Source organism: Suncus etruscus, chromosome 1 (assembly GCF_024139225.1).
Source record: "Suncus etruscus isolate mSunEtr1 chromosome 1, mSunEtr1.pri.cur, whole genome shotgun sequence".
Classification (NCBI taxonomy): Eukaryota; Metazoa; Chordata; class Mammalia; order Eulipotyphla; family Soricidae; genus Suncus; species Suncus etruscus.
In genome coordinates, this window is record NC_064848.1 from 186,338,520 (window position 1) to 186,356,796 (window position 18,277).

General features: G+C 42.9%; 1 protein-coding gene across 1 annotated transcript in view; it reads right to left on the minus strand.

Moving 5' to 3' along the window:
* Positions 1–18,277, minus strand: part of FBXO47 (F-box protein 47) — a 48,263-nt gene that overhangs the window by 20,048 nt on the left and 9,938 nt on the right. The window contains exons 3-5 of the mRNA XM_049780457.1: positions 13,615–13,691; positions 8,834–8,911; positions 5,417–5,525 (exon numbers count right to left, since the gene is read on the minus strand). Coding sequence (XP_049636414.1) covers positions 5,417–5,525; positions 8,834–8,911; positions 13,615–13,691 — 264 coding nt within the window. The remainder of the gene's footprint in view (positions 1–5,416; positions 5,526–8,833; positions 8,912–13,614; positions 13,692–18,277) is intronic.

An 18,277-nucleotide genomic window follows, 5' to 3' on the forward strand; every position in this document is an offset into this window, starting at 1 on the left:
AAGAGCTGTACCCGCTGCATATTGCTCTGGTCTCATGAGAAAGTTTTCATTAAAACTTATTTAGAGGGCAAAGATATAGCATGGAGGTAAGGCGTTTGCCTTTATTGCAGAAGGACGGTGGCTCGAATTCGGCATCCCATATGGTCCCCCGAGCCTGCTAGGGGCAATTTCTGAGCAAAGAGCCAGGAGTAAAACCTGAGCGCTGCCGAGTGTGACCCAAAAACAAAAACAAACAAACAAAAACTTATTTAGAGGGCTGGAGAGATAGCATAAAAGTAAGGCATTTGCCTTTATTGCAGAAGGACGGTGGTTCGAACCCCGACATCCCATATGGTTCCCCGAGCCTGCCAGAAGCGATTTCTGAGTGTAGAACCAGGAGTAACCCCTGAGTGCTGCTGGGTGTGACCCAAAAACCAAAATAATAAACCAAAAACCAAAAAACAAAAGAACCCAACTTATTTAGAGGGGCCCGAGCGGTAGCACAAGTGGTAAGGCATTTGGCTTGGAGGTGTGTAACCTAGGACAGACCATAGTTCGATCCCCTAGCATCCAATATAGTCCCCCAAGCCAGGGGAGATTTCTGAATGCATAGCCAGGAGTAATCCCTGAGCATCACCAGGTGTGGCCACCCCCCAAAAAAAACTTATTTAGAAAGATTCAAGGAGGGCCCGGTGAGATAGCACAGTGGCGTTTGCCTTGCAAGCAGCCAATCCAGGACCTAAGGTGGTTGGTTCAAATCCTGGTGTCCTATATGGTCCCCCATGCCTGCCAGGAGCTATTTCTTTTTTTTTTTTTTTTTTTCTTTTTTTGGTTTTTGGGCCACACCCGTTTGACGCTCAGGGATTACTCCTGGCTATGCGCCCCTGGCTTGGGGGGACCATATGGGACACTGGGGGATCGAACCACGGTCTGTCCTACGCTAGTGCTTGCAAGGCAGACACCTTACCTTTAGTGCCACCTTCCGGGCCCCAAGGAGCTATTTTTGAGCAGACAGCCAGGAGTAACCCCTGAGCACCGCCAGGTGTGGCCAAAAAACCAAAAAAAAAAAAAAAAAAAAAGAAAGAAAGATTCAAGAGAGGGTCTGGAGCAGTGACACAGTGGTAAGTCATTTGCCTTGCACACCACTAACCTAGGATGGACCTCGGTTTGATACCCTGGCGTTCCATATGGTCCCCTAATCCAGAAACGATTTCTGAGTGCATAGCCAGGAGTAACCCCTGAGTATCACTGGATGTGCCCCCCACCAAAAAAAAAAAAAGATTCAAGGGAAAAGAAAAAGAAAAGTATGTGCTCAAGAGAATGTAGGCTTTTCTAAAGTGTAAATAAAGAAATGTAGAGACCAGCAAGAGAGATATGTGTTCAAGGCTTAAAGAGCAAGACTTATATAAGTCTCCTTGTGTGCGCATAGAAATGTCTCAAAATTAAAAAAAAAAAGAAAAGTCTCAAAGTGAAAATATTAGATTGAAGCATTCTATAATTTGATAAGTATGTATCCTTTATAAATTTTATAAATATAAAAGTTTATATAGGGGGATAGTGATATGTCGTATTAGTAGAGCTACTTGCTTTGCATGTACAAGAGCATGGGTTTGATCTTTAACTTCAATAGAAAAAATACTATGATAGGGTCAAAAGGAATAAATAGTTTAGTGACTAACAGTGCCTGCCTTGTAAGCATAAAGTCACAAGTTCAAATCCCCATGACCTACATGTGCTCAGTGCAATACTGGCAGTTCTGCTGACTGTGATCCTCAACACCCAAGCAATTTGTCTGCACCACAGCAGATAGCTCAGTGGTCAGGAATACATGCCTTCCATGCACAAGGACTCAAGTTCAATTAATGGCATATCCTTTCCCTGCTGTGTATGATCCTAATGGCTGCCCAGGTCTGAGCACACTGCCTAGGTCTGAGCACACTGTATCACCAGGCCCAAGTATTGAATTATCCTACCTGATTGGCAGAGTATTGTACATGGGAGCTGCCTGTTCCACCAATAATAAGGGACAAAAAACTTTGGATTATAACAGAACTTTAAAGTGTGCATGGGGGCCAGATAGATAGCACAATGATAGGGTATTTGTCTTGATTGTGGCCGACCCCGGAAGGACCGGTTTGATTCCTGGCAGCCCCATATGGTCCCCCAGCCTGCCAGGGGCTATTTCTGAGTGCAGATCCAGGAGTGACCTCTGAGCACTGCTGGGTGTGGCCCCCAAACCAACCAATTAATCAATCAATCAATAAAAAAAAGTGTCAATGGACCACTGACAGGTGTGTATGATACCTGGTCATTGCAATAACATCAACAACTAAAGAGAAAGGTGGAAGGTATAAAAGTAGATAGATAAGTAGGTAGATAAAAATAAAGTGAACTGGGGTCCAGAGTGATGCTACAGAGGGATGGTCACTGGACTTGCATGTGGCTGACATGGGTTCAATACCCAGCATCCCATATGGTACTCCAAGCCATGCCAGGAGTGGTCCTTGAGTGCAGAGCTAGGAGTAACCTGAGCACTGCTAGGTGTATCACACACACACACACACACACACACACACACACACACACACACACACACGCACACACAAAGAGCAGTACCTTTAAAAAAAAAAAAAGGAGGGGCTGGATCGATAGCACAGCAGTACAGTAGGCGTTTGCCTTGCACGCCGCTGATCCAGGAAGGATCATGGTTTGATCCCCAGTGTCCCATATGGTCCCCTAAGCCAGGAGCGATTTCTGAGCACCTAGCCAGGAGTAACCCCTAAGTCACTGGTGTGGCCCCCACCCCTCAAAAAAGGAATACCAGGGTCAGAGATATAGTTCAATGAGTGGAGTGTATGCAAGAAGTCCAGGTTTGATCCCCAGAAACTATTGGTTCTGACTACCACTAGAAGTAACCCTTTAGTACATAGTTCCCTCAATCCCTGTCAAGCACCACTGGGTGATCCCCCATTCCCTCCAATAAATACTGTAATAACCTTCTTTGAATACGCCACACAGATTAAGGAAAAGCATCAATACAATTGAAGCAGTTTGAATACCTCTTTCTCTAATTACATGCCACTTTTGTCTCACTATACAATTCAATATTTATCATCTTCTTGCATTTCTTGCTCCTTTTGCTATATATAGATCTGACCTTTATGTTTTGTTTTGTTTTGGGTCACACTTGGTGGCACTGAGGGGTTACTCCTGGCTCTGCACTCAGAAATCTCTTCTGGCCAGCCTGGGGGACCATATGGGAAACTGGAATTTGAACCACTGTCTGTCCTGAATTGGCTGCATGCAAGGCAAATGCCCTACTGCTGTGCTATTTCTCTGGCTCCAGATGTGAACTTTTATTTAGAAAGAAAATGGGGGGAGGCACGTTCAGCGGTGCTCAGGGGTTACTCCTGACTATGCTCAGAATTCACTCCTGGCAGGCTCAGGGACCATATGGGATGGTTGATGTGATGATCAAACCTGGTTCCTTCCTGGGTAGGCCATTCCAAGGCAAATACCCTTCCACTGTGATATTACTCCAGCCCCTATTTAAAATTTTTTGTTGATTTTGGGCCACATTCAGCAGTGTTCAGAGTTTATTCCTGGTTCTATTCTCAGGGATCACTCATAGCAGTGCTCAGGGAACCATATAGGGTGCCAGGGATTATTTCCAAGTTTACCACATGCAAGGTAAGTGTCCTACCGATTGTGCTATCACTTTTGTCTTGTGAACATTTTTTTGTTGTTTGCTTTTGAGCTACACCTGGTTGGGCTCAGAAATCACTTTTTTTTTTTTTTTGGTTTTTGGGTCACACCCGGCAGTACTCAGGGGTTATTCCTGGCTCCAGGCTCAGAAATTGCTCTTGGTAGGCACGGGGGACCATATGGGGTGCCGGGATTTGAACCGATGACCTCCTGCATGAAAGGCAAACGCCTTACCTCCATGCTATCACTCCAGCCCCAGAAATCACTTTTGAAGGGACCATATAAGGTACCAGGGATTGAACTAGGTCTGCCATATGCAAGGTAAGCACTCTACCCTCTATACATCAGTCCAGCACCTGTGATCACTTACTTTTAATCATTTTTGTGTGCATTTTGGTTCTGGGGATTTAACCAAGGTCCTTTTACTATAAATGGATATGACAATTAAATTTTTTTTTTTTTGGTTTTTGGGTCACACCCAGTGGTGCTCAGGAGTTACTCCTGGCTCTGCACTCAAAAATCACCCCTGGCAGGCTTGGGAGACCATATGGGATGCCGGGATTCGAATCACTATCTGTCCTGAATTGGCTGCATGCAAAGCAAAAGCCCTACCACTGTGCTATCTCTCTGGCCCCTGACAATTAATTTTTTTTTTTTTTGGTTTTTGGGTCACACCTGGCAGTGCTCAGGGGTTATTCCTGGCTCCAGGCTCAGAAATTGCTCCTGGCAGGCACAGGGGACCATATGGGACGCCGGGATTCGAACCGATGACCTCCTGCATGAAAGGCAAACGCCTTACCTCCATGCTATCACTCCAGCCCCAGAAATCACTTTTGAAGGGACCATATAAGGTACCAGGGATTGAACTAGGTCTGCCATATGCAAGGTAAGCACTCTACCCTCTATACATCAGTCCAGCACCTGTGATCACTTACTTTTAATCATTTTTGTGTGCATTTTGGTTCTGGGGATTTAACCAAGGTCCTTTTACTATAAATGGATATGACAATTAAATTTTTTTTTTTTGGTTTTTGGGTCACACCCAGTGGTGCTCAGGAGTTACTCCTGGCTCTGCACTCAAAAATCACCCCTGGCAGGCTTGGGAGACCATATGGGAAACCGGGATTCGAATCACTATCTGTCCTGAATTGGCTGCATGCAAGGCAAAAGCCCTACCACTGTGCTATCTCTCTGGCCCCTGACAATTAATTTTTTAATTTATTTATTTTTGATTCTGGGGCCACACTTGGTGGTGCTCAGGGATTACTTTGACTCTGCACTCAGAAATTACTCCTGGTAGGCTCATATTCTGGGGCTCAAACCCAGATCTGCCATGTGCAAAGCAAATGCCCTATCTGCTGTGCTATATGGCTCCAGACCCAACAGTGCTGGGGACTGAACCCAGGGCCTCATACATGGAAGGTTTAGCTCTATTACTGAGCTACATCTCTAGTCAAGGTATAATTTTTTTTTTTTTTTTACATTTTTTTTGGGCCACACCCGGCATTGCTCAGGGGTTACTCCTGGCTGTCTGCTCAGAAATAGCTCCTGGCAGGCACGGGGGACCATATGGGACACCGGGATTCGAACCAACCACCTTTGGTCCTGGATCAGCTGCTTGCAAGGCAAACACCGCTGTGCTATCTCTCCGGGCCCACAATTTATTTTTAAATACACATTTGAGCTTTGACACACAACCTCACTTTAGTCATCTGTGAATAGTGTTCTTTACCTGGCTTGCTGCATACAACAGTCTGCATCTTGCGGGACAGGTTAGTTAGCTCACTTAAGAAGTTAAAGACACGGTGACACTCAAGTTCATCCCAACCTGCTGTTAATGTCTGAGGATAATAAAATAAAGGAAACACTGTAGATGTTCAGTCTATCAAATAAAAAATAAAGTCACTACTGCTCTATGGTCATAACTGTTAGAAGTGCATGACTGAAGTGATGAAGTTTTGATACAAAACTGTATAAAACTATTTGAAAATTAACTTTCTTTTCTTTTTGCCCAACTTATTTATTTTTTGGTCCAACAATTGATATACATTGTGCAAAACTAAGGTATACAATTCAGTAATTTTTTTTTTAGTTTCTGGGCCATACTTTGCAATGCTCAGAGGGTTATACTGGCTCTGTACCAAGGAATACTCCTGACATTGCTGGGAATAGGGGAACCCTATGGGAAGGGGTCAGCTGCATGCAAGGTAGTACCCTACTTGATGCACTATGGCTCCAGTCCCCACTTAATAATTTTATATATTCTCTTATCCAAGGGAATATGTTCTTCAAAGACCCTCAACTAAAATTTTGTGCTGTATACAGCAGAAAACACTATACAAATTGTATTTTTTCTTTTGGTTTTTCGGGCCACACCCGTTGCTCAGGGGTTACTCCTGGCTAAGCACTCAGAAATTGCCCCTGGCTTGGGGGTACCATATGGGACGCCGGGGAATAGAGGGGGGGGGGTTTCGAACCTCGGTCCTTCCTTGGCTAGCATTTGCAAGGCAGACACCTTACCTCTAGTGCCACCTCACCGGCCCCACAAATTGTATTTTTCTACATATATTATGGTAATGCTTACTTTATAAATTAGGTGCAGTAAGATATTGCCAGTAATCAAAAACAAACAATTATAGCAATATGCTATAATAAAAGCTATACCAATGCTATCTTCTCTCTCAAATTATCTTACTATACTTAATATTTATAGACTACAATTGACTATGGACAACTGAATTTACAGATAATAAAACTGAGGATAAGTGGGAACTATTATATCTGTAGATTACCATAATTATAATTTTTCCACAAGTTGATTTTTAAATTTTACTCTTTAAGTAAATATGGAGGTTAGAGCAATAGTACAGTGGGTAAAGTGCTTGCCTTACATGCAGCAAACCCTATTTTAATCCTCAGAACCCCATATTGTCCCCCTGAGCCTTGCCAGGAGTCAGCTTTCAGCACCACAAGGTGTAATCTCAAAACCAAGATAAATATATGCACATCGCCATTCATTGTAGCACTCAGTACAATAGCTAAGAGTTGGAATCAACCAAGATATCTAACAACAGATGAGTGAATGATGAAGATGTGGTACATATATTCAATAGAATACTACACAGTTATAAGGGATGATGCAATCATGCAATTTGTCACAACATGGATGAAGCTGGAGGATATTAGTTTTTGTTTTTTGGCCCACACCTGGCGACGCTCAGGGGTTACTCTTGGTTCTGCGCACAGAAATCGCTTGTAGCAGGCTCGGAAACCATATGGGATGCCGGGGATCAACCCGGGTCCATCCCGGTTGGCAGCATGAAAGGCACATGCCCCACAGCTGTGCTATCGCTCTGATCCTGATATTATGTTAAATAAAGGAAGCTAGAAGAAGAAGGATAGAATGATATCACTTATATGGGATACATAGAATAATTGCATGAATAAATGCAATAATTTAAATGGGAGTTGTCTTGAACACCCTTGGCCCCAGTGTATAGAGAGGAGAAAGAAATTGAGTGGAGAAGGAAAAACACAAATATGAAAGAATGGGGGCAAGGGGCCAAGTGGTCTCAGGTGGATTGGTAGTGTTAAAAAGGACAGAATTAAATATCTAAGCCAAAGTCAGAAACAATGAAATCAAAAGACCAAAACTTTTTTTTTTTTTTTTTTTTTTGGTTTTTGGGCCACACCCAGTAACGCTCAGGGGTTACTCCTGGCTATGTGCTCAGAAGTTGCTCCTGGCTTGGGGGACCATATGGGACACCGGGGGATCGAACCGCGGTCCGTCCAAGGCTAGCGCAGGCAAGGCAGGCACCTTACCTTTAGCGCCACCGCCCGGCCCCTTAAAAGACCAAAACTTTAACAATCAAAACTTAAAACTGGCCTGTTATACTGGAAGGCTCGGGACAAGGGTTGGTGGCATGGGATGTATCCTAGGAACACTGATGGGGTGAGGTTGACACTGGTGGTGGGATTGGCCTATACATATAGTATATCTGAAACTCAACTATGAAGAACTTTGTAAATCACAATTATTTCAATAAAATATTTAAAAAGCAAGATAAATAAATTAAAATTTAAATTAATTAAACAAATATACCCACCCCTTACCACAGTATTTATATTCTTTATAACTAACTGGCTGGAAATTCCAAGAAAATAGGTATAGTGCAAATAAAGTTAAATAATTCTTTTTTTTTTTTTTTTTTTTTTTTTTTGTTTTTTTGGGCACACCCAGTAACGCTCAGGGGTTACTCCTGGCTATGTGCTCAGAAGTTGCTCCTGGCTTGGGGGACCATATGGGACACCGGGGGATCGAACCGCGGTCCGTCCAAGGTTAGCGCAGGCAAGGCAGGCACCTTACCTTTAGCGCCACCGCCCGGCCCCAAGTTAAATAATTCTTAAACTATGATAAATCTAAGAAAATAATCTGAGGTGACAAAAATTATTAGATATAGGGCCGGGCGGTGGCGCTAGAGGTAAGGTGCCTGCCTTACCTGCGCTAGCCTTGGACGGACCTCGGTTCGATATTCTGGCATCCCATATGGTCCCCCAAGCCAGGAGCGACTTCTGAGCACATAGCCAGGAGTAACCCCTGAGCGTCACTGGGTGTGGCCCAAAAACCAAAAAAAAAAATTATTAGATATATATAATACATTTTTAATGTGTTTACAATGTAATTTTCACTTTATTTATTTTTTGGTTTTTGAGCCATACCCGGTGACACTCAGGGGCTACCCTTGGCTATGCGCTCAGAAATCACTCCTGGTTTGGGGGACCATATGGGACATCGGGGAATCGAATCGCAGTCCATCCTAGGCTAGCACAGGCAAGGCATATGCCTTATCACTTGTGCTATTGCTCCAGCCCCTGTAATCGTCACATTAGATTATTATTACCTTTATTAGTCTATAGAAAAACATTTTATATGCATTACTTGTATTTCTGTTCCTCTTTCATTTAAAAAATGTAAGGCTGGATAGGTAGTATAGTGGCCAAAGAGGTTTCTGTGGATGTAGCTGGCCCAGGTTCTATTTCCAGCAGCCCAAATAGTTCCCCAAGATCACCAGGAGTGAACCAGGAATAAGCCTTGAGCACTGCCAAGCTGACCCCAAAATAAGAAAACAAAAACAAAAAATATATATACCTGTAAAAATATGCCATAGCATGATAATCCTAAACATTGCAATGGAGCTGGACAGCCACTGAATTTAAAACAGGGAACCTGTAAAGAGAACTATGATTAATTCTTCCTCAGTGGAACAGTATGATGATTTTATATTCAAATTCATTGGAAACATAGTATTTTTTCCATAGTAACTGAAAATAATGTAAATACTACATAACTAATGAGCACTGGGCTATATTAGATAGGGTTAATTAAAAAAGTATAAAATAGTGTGCCTTCTTAGGTTTGGAGTGATAGTATAGCAGATAAGGTTTTTGCCTTGTACAAGGCTGACTCAAGTTCAATCCCTGCAGTCATGTGGTCTCCTGAGCATGACCACAAGTAATTCCTGAATGGAAAGCCAGGAATAATCCCTGAGCACTGCGGGGCGTGGCTCAGAAAAACAAAAACAAGTATACCTTCAAACATTTGAAAATTTATAAAGTATACATGCATGAAATTTTATTGATAATTATGTGAATATATTCAAATGCTAATGGTAGAATATATACTACCTCAGACACCAGGAAAGCAGAAAAACTTGCTCAATTTGGGAATTTTCAGAAAATTTATAAAAGATATAATGATAAATAACAAATATATAACAGATATAACAAAAAGGATTGGTGAAACAACCAGCACAAAACTGTATGTAACTACAGGCCAAAAAGGCAGTATTACTTTACTCTTACTAAAAAAGAGTAAGGCTCTTTTTGCCTTGCTTGTGACCAACCTGTTTTTGATCCCTGGTATCTCATATCCTCCAAGCCTATCAGGAGTAATCCCTGAGCTCAGAGTCAGAAATAAGACCTAAGCACAGCTGGTATGATCAAATAATAGTAATAATAAGAAATAATAATAGTAATAATAATAATAATAATTGTATGTAACCAGAAATTTAAAAAAAGATATGACTAGCTTAATCAGGTTTAAATTGGTACCATCTATGGACTTTGGAGTGTTTTGGGGGAGGAGTGGGTTTTGGGTTTTGGGTCACAACTCACTGTGCTTAGGGCTTACTCCTGACTCTGCATTTAGGGGTCATTCCTGGAGGGAGAGATAGCATGGTAGTTAAAGTGTGTACCCAGTTTCTATCCTGGGCACCCTACTGTGCTATTTCTCTAGTCCCTGACTTTTCTTCCCATCTGTTTTTAAACCACAGCCAGCAGTGCTTGGATTTTATCCTGACTCTGTGCTTAGAGAACATGCCTGGTAGTGCTCATATGGGGAGGAGAGTTTGGGATTGAGCAGGATAGAATAAATGCAAAGCAAGCCCACTGTACTGCCTCTCTGGTCCCAACTATAGATGTTAAACTTTATCTTGTTGGAAGTGAGTAGCCATTGAAAAGTTTTATTTTTTGTTTTATTTTTTTGTTTGTTTTTGGGCCACATCCGGTAATGCTCAGGGGTTACTCCTGGCTATGCACTCAGAAGTCGCTCCTGGCTTGGGGAACCGTATGGGACACCGAGGGATTGAACTGCGTCACCGCGCCGGCCCCATTTTTTGTTTTGAAGCCACACTCACTCCTGGAAGAACTCAAGGGACCATACCTGGGGATAAAACCTGTTTGGTTGCATGCAAGGCAAGTGTCCTACCCACTGTACTATTGCCCCAAATTAATTTATTTTAATAAAATACTTAAGTCATCTTTTTTGGGGGGACCTCCCTAAAAGCTTCCTAGTGATTCTGGACCCACTGAACTACAAGCACAACAGTTCAACGAGTGCCCAATAATGTAGGTTTTATGGTGCTAGGTTTAACCCAGTAGCAATCAGGGGTCCTCTAGGGCTGCACCTAAGAGATCAGGTGGTATGAATCAAACCAGAGTTGGTTGTATAAGGCATATACCTTAACTCCTTTGCTATCTCTTAGGGTCTCTAACGCACAAATTGAAAATGTTCTCAGAATTCCCATGTTCGGAGATATAGCACAGCGGCGTTTGCCTTGCAAGCAGCTGATCCAGGACCAAAGGTGGTTGGTTCGAATCCCGGTGTCCCATATGGTCCCCCGTGCCTGCCAGGAGCTATTTCTTTTTTTTGTTGTTGGTTTTTTTTTGGTTTTTGGGCCACACCCCGCAGTGCTCAGGGGTTACTCCTGGCTGTCTGCTCAGAAATAGCTCCTGGCAGGCACGGAGGACCATATGGGACACCGGGATTCGAACCAACCACCTTTGGTCCTGTATTGGCTGCTTGCAAGGCAAACACCGCTGTGCTATCTCTCCGGGCCCAAGCAGACAGCCAGGAGTAACCCCTGAGAACCGCCGGGTGTGGCCCAAAAACAAAAAACAAAAACAAACAAACAAAAAAAAGAATTCCCATGTAGAAAAAACTTTTTTGTTTGTTTTTGGGTCACACCTGGCGGCACTCAGGAGTTACTCCTTGCTCTGTGCTCAGAAGTCGCTCCTGGCAGACTCGGGGGACCATATGGGATCCAGAATTAGAACCGAGGTCTGTGTCCTGTGTTGGCTGTGCAATCTTACCTTATCTTTACTGCTGTGCTAATGCTCTGGCCCTAGAAAAAAATTTTTATTTTTATTTATTTATTTTTTTTGGTTTTTGGGCCACACCCAGTAACGCTCAGAGGTTACTCCTGGCTATGTGCTCAGAAGTCGCTCCTGGCTTGGGGGACCATATGGGACACCGGGGGATCGAACCGTGGTCCGTCCAAGGTTAGCGCAGGCAAGGCAGGCACCTTACCTTTAGCGCCACCGCCCAGCCCCAGAAAAAAATTTTTATAACCTGATAAAACTAATAAACTTGAACAATATTGTTAGTTATATTTAAAGAATTGTTTTGATGGGCCCGGAGAGATAGCACAGCGGTGTTTGCCTTGCAAGCAGCCGATCTAGGACCAAAGGTGGTTGGTTCGAATCCCGGTGTCCCATATGGTCCCCCCTGCCTGCCAGGAGCTATTTCTGAGCAGACAGGTAGGAGTAACCCCTGAGCACCGCCGGGTGTGGCCCAAAAACCAAAAAAAAAAAAAAAATTGTTTTGGGGCTGGAGAGATAGCATTGAGGTAGGGCATTTGCCTTACATGCAGAAGGACAGTAGTTCAAATCCCGGCATCCCATATGGTCCCCTGAGCCTGCCAAGAGTGATTTCTGAGTGTAGAGCCAGGATAAATCCCTGAGTGCTGCCAGGTGTGACCCCTCCCAAAATAAAACAAAAAAAATTAAATTAAAAAATTATTTTGAAGGCAGGAGCGATTTTCTGAGCACATAGCCAGGAGTAATCCCTGACCGTCACCAGGTGTGCCCCTTATAATAACAATCAAAGATATTTTAAAAGATGGGACCAGAGCAGTGATGCAAGTGGTAGGGCATTTGCCTTGCATGAGCTGACCTAGGATGATCCCCCGACATCCCATATGGTCCCCCATGCCAGGAGCGATTTCTGAACGCATAGCCAGGAGTAACCCCTAGGTGTGGCCCAAAAACCAAAAAAAATTTTTTTAAATGATGGGTCAGAGAGATACCTCAGTATGTAGGGTGTTTTCTTTGCATGCTGCCAACATGGGTTTGATCCCCAGTATCCCATATGGTCCCTAGAAGTGATTCTTTTTTTTTTTTGGTTTTTGGGCCACACCCGGTGACGCTCAGGGGTTACTCCTGGCTATGCATTCAGAAGTCGCTCCTGGCTTGGGGGACCATATGGGACGCCGGGGGATCGAACCGCGGTCCATCCGAGGCTAGTGCAGGCAAGGCAGGCACCTTACCTTTAGCGCCACCACCCGGCCCCAGAAGTGATTCTTTTTTTTTTTTTTTTTTTTTTGGTTTTTGGGCCACACCCTGTGACGCTCAGGGGTTACTCCTGGCTATGCGCTCAGAAGTTGCTCCTGGCTTCTTGGGGGACCATATGGGACGCCGGGGGATCGAACCGCGGTCCATCCTAGGCTAGCAGGCAAGGTAGGCACCTTACCTCCAGCGCCACCGCCCAGCCCCCAGAAGTGATTCTTATACACAAAGCCAAGAATAACTTCTGAGTGTCTCCCCTTCCCCAATGTGTTGAGTACGTACCATATTTGCAGGAGATTCAGGTTCAATGCATTTCAGGAATCACATCATCCCTTAAACATTATTGTGATCAATTCCAGCATGTAGAATTAGTACAAGAATGCTTTCACAGCACAAGCACCCCATATGGTCCTCTGAGTCTTGTCAAGAGTGATCCTTGAATGCAGATTTAGGAGTAAGCTCTGAATAATGCTGAGTGTAGCCTCCTCAAAAATACTTTTAAAATTGTTTTGAGGGGTCAGGTAGTACATCTGCCTTGCAAGTGGGTAACTCCAGTTTAATCAATCCTTTGACCCCAGTACTATCAAGAGTGACTCCTGGGAACCACCAGGTATACCCCCAAAGCAATAAAAAATTGCTTGATAATAAGTAAAAGCAACTGTAATACATTTTTGTGTTTTATAATCTCTAAGTATTTGATCAAGTATTAGATGATCATTTTGTAGCACTAATTAGTGAAATTTTACCAATTATAGATTTTTTTGGGGGGAGGGTTTGGGTTTTGGGTCACACCCAGCAGCGCTCTGGGGTTACTCCTGGCTCTATGCTCAGAAATCGCTCCTGGCAGGCTCAGGGGAGCATATTGGATGCCGGGATTCGAACCACTGACCTTCTGCAAGAAAGGCAGACACCTTACCTCCATGCTATCTCTCCAGCCCCCAATTATAGATTTAAATGAGGACAGGCAAAAAGAAAAAAATATCTTTACTAGAAATCAAGATTATAAAATAATTCAAATTATCTTACTTCTGCAAGTATCTTGTGAATATATTTTAGTCTTTCTTTAGTGGGTAGCAGCAATGTACATCTTTTAAATAGCAGACCTGAAAAAATTAGAAAATATAAAAATAACATTAACAATGCAATTAATTTATGAATATTTAAAAAACACAGGAAAGGATTGAGGATGTAGTTCAGTAGAAAGCACATGCTCTGCATATATTATATATGACTCTGTAACAAAATAAAAATGGAAAAATTATGGGCCTGAGGAGATAACACAGGGAAAAAATGCAAAACACGTATTTGGTGCTTACCAAGTAACAATGATACCTATGAGGCATTGGCATAAAACTTTAAAGTGGGCCCGGAGAGATAGCACAGCGGTGTTTGCCTTGCAAGCAGCCGATCCAGGACCAAAGGTGGTTGGTTCAAATCCCGGTGTCCCATATGGTCCCCCGTGCCTGCCAGGAGCTATTTCTGAGCAAACAGCCAGGAGTAACCCCTGAGCACCGCCGGGTGTGGCCCAAAAACCAAAAAAAAAAAAAAAACACAAAACTTTAAAGTAAGAAAAAACTTTAAAGTAAGAAATTGTGGGCTGGAGAGATAGTACAGCAGGTAAGATATTTCTCTTACATGCGCTCAACTTGGGTTAGATTCTGGCACCTGAGATGATCCCCCAAACCTGCTAGGAGTGATTCCTGAGCCCAGAGCTAGGAGTAAGACCTAAGAACAACCAGGTGCTACCCTCTCAAAAAGGCAGAGAGCTTCATTGAATTTGACCTCTGGCACCTCATATGATCTTTCTAGTCCCACCAGGAGTAATTCCTAAGTGCTGAGACAGGATTAATACCTGAGCACTGCCAGGTGTGGTCCCAAAACAAACAAAAAAAGCATAAAATAATTGGAGTTAGGGAGATGGTTCAATGGGCTACCTTTGTATGTAGAAGTCAGAAGGTTCAATCCTGGATCTGTGTGATTCCCTAAGCAATGCCAGAATGACCCTAAAACCAAACTTGTAAAATAGATGGTGCTTCAATAATAGAGTTAATGCCTAGTATATTTGAGTCCCTAGGTTCAATTCTCATTCAACTATCTCCTGTCCCACACTGCAATAAAAAGGTGGGAGGGGAGCAGGTAGTAAAGCAGATAATGAAATTGATAGAATACTGGTTCCATCCTCAGTACCGGTTATGGTACTACAAGCATCACCAGGAGTGAACTGAGCACAAAACTAGGACTTAGAACAGACTATCATCTGATTTGTCCCCCCAAAATCTCTCCCTTATTCCCAGAAAAAATAAAATAAAAAATAAATAAAATAAAAATTTCTATAAAATAGAAATAGAATAGACATTAGAAAGTATTTAGTTTTTTTTGTTTGTTTGGTTTTGGTTTTGGAGTCACACTTGGCAGAGCTTAGGGGTTACTCCTGGTAATTGTATTCTCTTCAAATAAGAAAATTAAATCATATATATTTATAAGTTGAGGTCAAAAACAGTTTTGCTCACAGAAAGTATTTAGCTTGTATCAAATACCTATCTCTTTGAAATTATCCTTTTAAGGAGCTTGCATGTTAAGAATGTCTAGAATTTCATGTTCACATATTTAAAAATGAAAGTCTTTCAACTTTTCAGTGAGATATGTAACTTGTACCACAGGAAATGCTTGATTAGTTTCCTCTTACTTTTAAAGTATTCTGTATTCCTAAAATAGCAACACATTATTAACATTCTTATGAGGGCAAATGTTCTTAAACTATAAATAAGATATATCATAGAAAGACATATGCTTTAAAGTAAATTTTTTTTTTTGCTTTTTTGGACCACACTCAGCTGTGCTCAGGGCTTCACTCTTGGAGGATTCAGAGGACCTCATCCAGGGAACCACGTGCCAGGGGTCAAATCCAGATTAGCCATATTCAAGGGAAGTGCCTTAACTTCTGTACTATCTTTTTTTTTTTTTTTTTTTTGGTTTTTGGGCAACACCCGGCGGTGCTCAGGGGTTACTCCTGCCTGTCTGCTCAGAAATAGCTCCTGGCAGGCATGGGGGACCATATGGGACACCGGAATTTGAACCAACCACCTTTGGTCCTGGATCGGCTGCTTGCAAGACAAACGCCACTGTGCTATCTCTCCGGGCCCAACTTCTGTACTATCTCTTAAACCCTACATTTAGTTTTTGTTGCTGTTGCAATGTTTTGGGGCTATACCCAGTAGTACTTAGAGCAAAGGTAAGGCAAGCTCACCGCTCTGGCTCCTAATTCAGGTATTTATATCAAAATTAAGCTGATGTGACCTGAGAAAAGGTACTGAGGTTAAGGTATCTATCTACCTTGCACACAACTGCAATCTATATCTATACTCAGCACCATATATGTCTCCTGAGCACCACCAGTAGTGCTTTGACCTTAGCACAAAGCCAAAAGTAAGCCCTTGACCACAGCTGGATGTGGCAACAAAAAAAAAAAAATGAAATTAAATGAAAATTGAAATCATTAATAAATAAAATTATTTTATTTGGAAGGGTTATTTTGGTTCCAAGCAATGCTTGGGAACTCAAGAGTCTCTTGGCCAACTGAGCCAATGCTAGTGCTCAGTGATGCAGCACTGCTAGGGCTATTCATGCGGTATCAAATACAGACCCTTTTGCATCCAAGATATGTTTCTTTGATCCCTGAATTACCTCCTGGACCTTTAAACAAAACAATTTGTGGGGGGTTGTTTTGGGTGCCACACCTGGATGTGGTCAGGGATTACTTCTGGCTCTGTTCTCAAGGACCACTGTTGACAGTGCTGAGAGAATTATATGGAGTTTCAGGGATCAAACCCATATTGGTCATATGTAAGGCAAATAGCATATCTGCTGCACTATCTCTCCTGCCCCTAATTAAAACAAAAAAAATATTTTGGGGGGGAGTCACACCTGGCAGCACTCAGGAGTTACTCCTGGCTCTACACTCAGAAATCATTCCTGGCAGGCTCAGGGGACCATGTGAGATGCCGGGATTTGACCACCGACCTTCTGCATGTGAGGTAAATACCTTACCTCCATGCTATCTTTCCGGCCCCTAATTAAAACAAAATTTAAAAGCAAGCTTTGATGCTAGAATAGGTACAGTAGGTAGGGCCCTTGACTCAAAAGCAGACCTGGGTTCAATCCCAGCATATATATATATATACATATATATATATATGTATATATATATATATATATATGGTTTCCCAAGCCCCCCAGTAATGATTTTTAAATTAAGAGACATGATTGATTACAGCCAGTGGGGCTCCCAAATCAATAAAATAAAATAAAAAGCTAACACTAGAGAGATAGCTCAATGACTGAGTGACTTGGAAAGTGTAGGTTGGATATCTTGCATTGCATGTCCCCCAAGCATCATGGGATACAATCTCAAGTTTAGAACCAGAAGCCTCAGCATCTTTTGCTGTAGACCCAAAACATAAAATAACACAAAACAAAAAAGCAGTTAGGAACATCACATATTTGCAGTTCCACCCTGGGGTCCAGGTGATAAAACCTGGGCCTTCTGCATGACTACAGAACTGTGTCTAGCCCAAAGATTGATTTATTTTCATTTTTTCAGATGTTGGTTGATATCAAATCCAGGGTCTCATACATGCTAGGAAAGTGTTCTATTACTGAGTAATATTCCAGGTCCCCTTATTTAAATTTTAATTGAATTATCCACATAATTTTGTTAATTCCTTTTTTGTTTGTTTGTTTGTTTTCTTTTGGCCACACCAGTGATACTCAGGGATTACTCCTGGCTATGCACTCAGAAATCACTCCTGGGGCCGGGCGGTGGCGCTAAAGGTAAGGTGCCTTCCTTGCCTGTGCTAGCCTTGGACGGACTTCGGTTCGATCCCCCGGTGTCCCATATGGTCCCCCAAGCCAGGAGCAACTTCTGAATGCATAGCCAGGAGTAACCCCTGAGCGTTACCGGGTGTGGCCCCCCCAAAAAAAAAAGAAAAAAAAAAGAAATCACTCCTGGCTTGGGGGACCAAGCTAGGGGATTGAACCTTACAATGGTCCATCCTAGGCTAGGCTAGCGCAAGGCAGACACCTTACCGCTTGTGTCACCACTTGGGTCCCTGCTTTTTTGTTCTTTTTTTGGTTTTTCGGGCCACACCCATTTGATGCTCAGGGGTTACTCCTGGCTATGCACTCGGAAATTGCCCCTGGCTTGGGGGGACCATATGGGATGCCGGGGGATCGAACCGTGGTCCTTTCCTTGGCTAGCGCTTGCAAGGCAGACACCTTACCTCTAGCGCCACCTCACCAGCCCCTGCTTTTTTGTTCTTAAGCTTTTTTTTTTTTTTTTTTTGGTTTTTTGTTTTTGGGTCACACCCGGCAGCACTCAGGGATTACTCCTGGCTCTACGCTCAGAAATCGCTCCTGGCAGGCTAGGGGGACCATATGGGATGCTGGGATTCGAACCACCGTCCTTCTGCATGCAAGGCAAACGCCCTACCTCCATGCTATCTCTCTGGCCCCGTTCTTAAGCTTTGATTATAAAGAAAATTTTCTTTAGATCAAAAAAAGTATAGAGAAAAAAAAGTATAGTGGGTAAGGTACTTGCAAGGTAAGGCCTTGCATGAGGCCTGGGTTCAATCCTCCTTAATGTAGAGCCAGGAGTAATCCTTAAACACCAGAAACACACCCCCCTTTAAAC